Consider the following 6,806-nt stretch of genomic DNA (forward strand, 5'->3'; position numbering starts at 1 on the left):
ATAAAAATAATGACTCTTTATTCTGTAAAGGCTTAACAGAGAGCCAATTTTGTGGAAAATTTATCCTTGCTCATTAAAAATTCGTATAAGTTCATTTCTAATAATTTTTACCCCTAACTGATGTCGTTTGAAAAGCACAGTTGTATGCTCAAATGCATTTCAGAAATGTTTTCATTCTGAAGTTGTATCCAAAAGATTCTTTGTAAGTTCTGGTGACTCATTTATAAGTAAATGACCTTTCTATTAGAACAACACATACCGACTGTTTCCTTGTCCAACTTTCTACCACCACATTTGTTATATGTTTTTTTACAAAAAACTCAGGGTAGGATAATAATTAATTTTTGTTCACAGATTTTCTTTGCAAAAACTTTCTCTTTTTCAATCTTATGTTTCGTTTTTCTTTTCACTCTTTTCGTTCTAGCTTTCTTTCTCTTGGTTTGCAATTTTATTTTGTTATCTTTAAAAATTTCTTGTTTTTTAATCGATATAATTTTCCTTATTTCTTTCTCACTATCACTTTCTTGTTCTCTTTTTTTTTTTTTTTTTTCACTAGCGATGTCTTTTTACCCTCTGATTTTCTCTTATGCACATGAGAGATAACTGAAGGCACAGAAAATAAGTGACCGGTGGAAAGTAATATGCGAAGGGAAAATAATGAAAATGAGGGGTGGATTTTAAAAGGGAGAGAAGGTAAGTGAGAACGAAAAGGGGCATGAAATATCTAACTGTTCTACTCTCGATTAATACAGCAGCTGAATAGAACCATAGTTAGAAGAATAATGAAGGGTTAGGTAGATGAGATATAAGGGATTGCTTGACGTGGGCAGAATGGGTGCAAAGTGCAGAATGTACAGGCATAAGCATAATGCTTTTAGGATTTCATTTTCACCGTGACTAACTGGTCTTCTCGAGCACGACAAAACATCAATCATTTCAATCTTTTGTCATCTCTCCCGTGAAACTTATCTTGAGATCATCCTTTACTGCTTCATCCCATGTCTTCCTAGATACTTCTCTTGCACAAGTTCCATCCCCTTCAAGAATTGTCCTCATCCATATGCATCCCAAGACCAAACCAACACAATCTTTTCTCTTGGTCATTTTATCTTATTCCTCTTATACATATATTTTTCTCTCTTTGCACGTTGTCGTGTATGAACACTGACATTTCACACCAAACGGAGCATACGGGTTTCATTTCTTTACAGTCTTCACTTGTCCTCTGCATTCAGAGCCCACGTCTCGCTACCACGCAGCGTCATTGTTCATACACACGCATCATGCGATATTCCCTTCACTCTGAGAGAAACTTTTTGTTGCCAACAGTGGTAATGGTTCTCTGAAATCTTTTTTTTTTCTTGGAACTATACTCTCAGAACATCCTCCTCCATCATTAATTAGATCACATAGATAAAAGAAATTAGCTACTTCTAGAAAGCCTCCTGGTCATCTGACAAAATCTATTTCCTGTGTATCTTTAGAGTTCACTGCTCCTGCGCATCTTCCATACACAAAGCTACTTTCTCTGTTAACCTTCCAGTAATTCTACTCCACCACTTCTGTGTTCGTAGCTTGCATTAAGTACACCGAACGGAATTCCAGCCTACATATCAATTAAGTTAATTTACCAGACAGGAAGTGGGTCATATTTGTTTTCTTGCTTACTGCAACTTTGATCTTTGCTAGGTTAACTTTTAAACCCTTTGATTCCATATTTTGCATGTATACTTGGAATTTCTCTGATTCTACTTCAGATTCTGCTACAAGAAAGAGATCAATAGTGGACAGTAATCCCCAAAGGCTGCCTTTGTTAAATTCTTCTGCTATGGTCTTGAAATGATGATAAATAGGTGGGGCTTGAGTACCGAGTCCTGGTGAACTACGTGTACTCTAAATTCGTTGCTGTACTCGTGAATGACTCTCGCTTTACAAACATCACTCCTCTTCATGGCTTTTTCATGCCATTCATCTATCCCTAGCTTCCTCAGAGACCACCAGATCACAGTAAATGGGGCTTCTCTTGAACGTTTCTCCAGGTCATAAATGCCAACTACATTGGTTGACATTAGCTAAATACTTCTGCAGTTGTTTTACTGAACAGATTGCATCAGTAGTATTTCTTCCTGCACAATACCAAACTACATCTCAGTTAGTTTAATTCTGTCCCTAATTATAACAGTCATTAGATATGACACCTTCCTGTACAACCTGATTGCCTATTCGGCTAACTAGACCCTATTCTATTCCACCAGATATTTCAAGCATTTCATCGGTAATATTTTATGTCTATGTCTTCATATCCTAGAATACTTTATCTATCATACTACTGTAATCTTGGACGGTTGGCTCCTCTGTTGGGACCATGTTAGAATGACCCTTTTCCCAAGTATCCTCAACATTTAATAGATTTTCACAAAAACACCTTCATTTCCCTTCCCTTTCATTTCAGAATCACTAAGTGCAAGTATAACATTGTCCATTCGCATAAATTTCTCAAGCACAGCAATCTCGATTTTCTCTGATACATCGCCTTGCAATCCAGGACACTTCACACTTCACGATGTAAAACATTAGCAAATCTACTTTCTGCCTCTTCTTTTCCTGTGTAAACTTGTCATCTAGCTTCCTGTCTAGCTACCTGATACGATTCTCTATTACCCCGATTTTCCAGTTTTTCTAAGTCTGACTTTTCGCTGTTATAGTTCTGTTCACTTCACTGTTCCACCACCACATTAACCTCGGCCAAACCTGGACTTTGCACCTTCCACAGATTTAGTCTGTAGCCTCGAGTATATTCTCCCATAGGAACTTCCTGTTGTCTTCTATGTTATACGCCTCTAGCCCCTCTGTTTGCTGGGTCTTTGAGCTTCCATATCCGGCTTTTCCAGACTGGTATGTTTCTCCCATTCATCTTGGCAATAAGTCTGAAGTCACTAACCACTAACCTATGCTGGATTGCACATTCTTCGTCTGAGAAAGACTTTGCATTTACAAGAATCTGTCTATCCCGTTTTCTGGCGGAAATACTTATCAATCTGGCTTGTGTCCACCAGATTGATAAGTGATCAGGAGGCTGCCTGTATCCTTGAGATTAAGTAATGTAGTTCATTAAGCATTTTGCAACACAGAACCCCATCAGTTTTGTTTGCTCATCATTTCTAGAGTCAAAGCTATTACCTCCATGTACACCATGAAATTCATTGGAGTGCTGTCCAACGTACCCGTTGAAGTGTGTGTGTGTGTGTGTGTGTGTGTGTGTGTGTGTGTGTGTGTGTGTGTGTGTGTGTGTGTGTGTGTGTATGTGTGTGTGCCTGGTCGTATTTTTAATTTGACCCGGTTTAACTGCAAATACTTTCAAAACACTTGTTAGAGTATTACTTTATGCTGATGATGCTGATTTGTTGGCATGCTCAGAGGGGGATATGCAACATTTAATGGACAGATTTTCCACTGCATATGTACATTTCGGACTCATAATTTTTGGGGAAAATCAAAGTAATGTTTACTCCCGTACCAGAACAAACATATTCTGAACCAAACATTTTTGTGAATGGAACAATGTTAGAAGTCGTTGACACCCTTGTTTACCTAGGAAGCACTCTGTCAAGAGATGGTAGTCTTGATGCAGAGATATACTATCGAATAGGCAAGGGAGGTGTTGCATTTGGAAAGCACGAAAAGCAAGTATGGGCAGATAAGTGTCTATAAAACGTGTTTTGTCTGCACTTCTCAATTCAAGTGAGACATGGACCACTTACAAGCATCGTGTAAAAATGCTGGAAAGATTTCATCAAAAGTGCCTCAGACATATCTTAAGAGTCAAGTGGGAATGTTTCATACCAGATACAGAAGTTTTGCGCATGGCACATTGCAGTTCAATTGAACGACATGTTATCTTGGCTCAAATGAGATGAACTGGACATGTTATTAGAATGGAAGACGAGCACCTGCTAAAGCATCTTTTTTATGGTGAGCTCAACTCTGGTAAGCGATCAAAACATAAGCCGAGAAAAAGTTATAAAGACTGTGTGAAGGAAAACTTGAAGAAACTAGATATGAACAAAAGTGATAGGGAAATTGATGTTCTGGATAGGAACAAATGGAGGGGTGGCTGTTAGGATTGGTTGTAATGCCTGGGAGGATAATTTGCTACTATTTCATTTACTACATTCAGTTCTAATTTAGAAGGCTCGTTTTTATATTAGTTTTAAAATGGTCTGTCCTTAAAATTAATTTTGAACCTCCTACAGAATATTTCCCTAACCACTCCTTGAGAATAACAAAGATTTCGATGAACAATCATTTGAATGTCTTTGTTTTGTAGCCTACTGACTATTTCTGTGCATGCTCTACTTTGCAGTTGTCACTAAAACACTAATAGTTTATTGCAAGTATTCCGTGTGACGACGGTCTCGTGTGGGAGAAGCGGTATGTCTACTACTAATACTACTATACAGCTATATCCTGTTGTCGACTTTTTATTTTTATTTTTACTTTCTTTGTGTGTGTACGTGTGTGCGTGCATTCATGTGGTGTTGGGCAGTGAATATGACTATTCAGTTGTTATCAGCTTGTGTTTACTGATATACTTCGCTTGTTCATTTAGATATTTTATATTTAGTTCAAATTGTAAGCTCAGATTATCAGTATAACTCAGATAATTGTTTATTAAATTTCTAAGTCCAGTGTATATTGTAGGTATAATTGTGATTAAGACGAAGGAGACTAATGTATTCAATCGTAATGATTCTTTATTTTATTCATTTTCAATTTATATTTCATATTAAATAGACTTTGCAGTTCTTCCAAAAGATCCGACGAATTATTGGTTCAGTCAAACTATAGGGTTACTTCAAGGCTAAATTTTCTTTCTTTTCTTGTTTCATTTCTACAATTATATCAAAGCGAATATCGAGTTACACGTGGATATTTTTTCAGAAGCGTTTGCAGCTAGTTCGTTTACGCCACTGTATTCGCCTGTAATCTTAACTTCATTCTTTCGCTCAGCTTCGTCATGTAATATGGTATGCAGCTTAAGTGATCATTACATACGTCTGGATATAGGACAACTGCAGTCGATCGCTATGTACGTTTGAATGTATGCCAAAGTCAGCTCGTGTATGCTTCTGAAAGTAAATCAACACGGATTTTACAAGGATATGAGGGAATATGATAACTTTAAACAGTCGCTATTGTTTAATTCCATATCAGACCTACATAAACTCTCCACCCCTATCACTAAAAAAAAGAAAAAAAAAATTTTCCATTTGAAAGAACCGGAACAACTGTAAAGTACTTACTTACTCATTTCACTTACCCGCGATTGTTTTGGTTTCATCCCCAAACCAAATTTTGTTGTGACTAAGGAAATACAAAAACGAACTAAATACAAGTATACGAAGTTTGAAAGTGTTTCGATACCAAAAACACTACATAAAACATAAATGAAAAGTGGTGCCCGTCAATTCAGAAAGATCCATTGTGTCTATTTGTTATTATTATCTCTTAGTCCCCTGCCCCCAAATTTCGGGCTTTGTGTCTAAAGTAGAAAGAATTATCATAACTTTTATTTATGTATTTTATTTTTTGCAGGCACAGAATACGTCAGATAGCATTATTTAATTAAAACTTTCTAAGACAGTAAGGGGGTTGCAATTTCTAACGATATGAGCGGCCACATCCAAGCTCTCTCTCCCTCTTTTTCTATTATTGATAATTGTTTCCATCAAACTCCTGAAAACATTTCTTAATTGAAATATTGCTTTTCCTTCCCGTTTTTAGTCCAAATAAAAACAATTTCACCTTAGTTATGGGATGTAATTAATTTGCATGAGTAAATCTTTGAATTTTTTTCTTTAACATTTGTCCATCATCTGTAATAAAGATATAAAAAAATAATTGGTGCACATGTTACACTGCTGACGTTTATATACGCAAACTACGTTCGAAATATTAGCTGCAACTGGGTGTGCACTTAAATAAATAAATAAATAAATAAATCTCAGTACAAGGATAACAAAGTTACTACTACCGTTATATAAGGTTTACAAAGTGGGATAAATTACTTTACCACGAGCAGGAAGTCTATTACGAACTTTCCTGGATTCCTCTCAGAGTTAGAGCTAATTATATATTTCACTTACTTCACACAAGCAGCTACTATTAACAGACATGGACCTCGGTAAGATCATATTTCTCAATATATATATCTTTTATATACTTCCAACGGTTCTGTAAATCAGATGTTTATGATTCGCTTGATAAGGTGTCAAACATTTGAAATAATGCAGTGAATAAAGTAAATAACGCAGCCTGACAAAAGGAATATCCATATTATCACTTCATAAAAGTTATTTAAATATCAATATATCTACCCCCAAGATGTAATATGTGTGAGCTAATATACTTTGTTAATATATTTGAGTCAATATATTTTGTAATATAGTTAAGTTGATATACTTTCACTTACTTTGAAATATTAATGGAGAAATAATAAACTAGTTTTAGAAATATCTGTATTCTGAGGGAAATATTTTAGAGTTTTACAATTTATAGTTATACCGTCAAATCCGACATAGTTTGATAAAATTAGTTTCCTACAAAGTGGATGAGCGTAATTCTTAGAATCGCAAAGACGTGGTGTGATATCAATTTATATACGTAAATATTTGGGCACGTATAGGCACAGGAGTGGCTGTGTGGTAAGTAGCTTGCTTACCAACCACATGGTTCCCAGTCCCACTGCGTGGCACCTTGGGCAAGTGCCTTTTACTATAGCCTCAGGCTGACCAAAGTCTTGTGAG

The 6,806-nt window shown here is 36.1% G+C and overlaps 1 protein-coding gene across 1 annotated transcript in view; it reads left to right on the forward strand.

Annotated features, from left to right (window-relative positions):
- Window positions 1-5,908: 5,908 nt before the first annotated feature.
- The window catches only part of LOC106881603 (annexin A7), a 10,099-nt gene continuing 9,201 nt past the window's right edge, over window positions 5,909-6,806 (forward strand). Inside the window, exon 1 of the mRNA XM_014932065.2 lies at window positions 5,909-6,184. Coding sequence (XP_014787551.1) covers window positions 6,175-6,184 — 10 coding nt within the window. The 5' untranslated portion in view covers window positions 5,909-6,174. The remainder of the gene's footprint in view (window positions 6,185-6,806) is intronic.

The sequence above is a fragment of the Octopus bimaculoides genome, chromosome 2, assembly GCF_001194135.2.
Source record: "Octopus bimaculoides isolate UCB-OBI-ISO-001 chromosome 2, ASM119413v2, whole genome shotgun sequence".
In the NCBI taxonomy this organism is placed as follows: domain Eukaryota; kingdom Metazoa; phylum Mollusca; class Cephalopoda; order Octopoda; family Octopodidae; genus Octopus; species Octopus bimaculoides.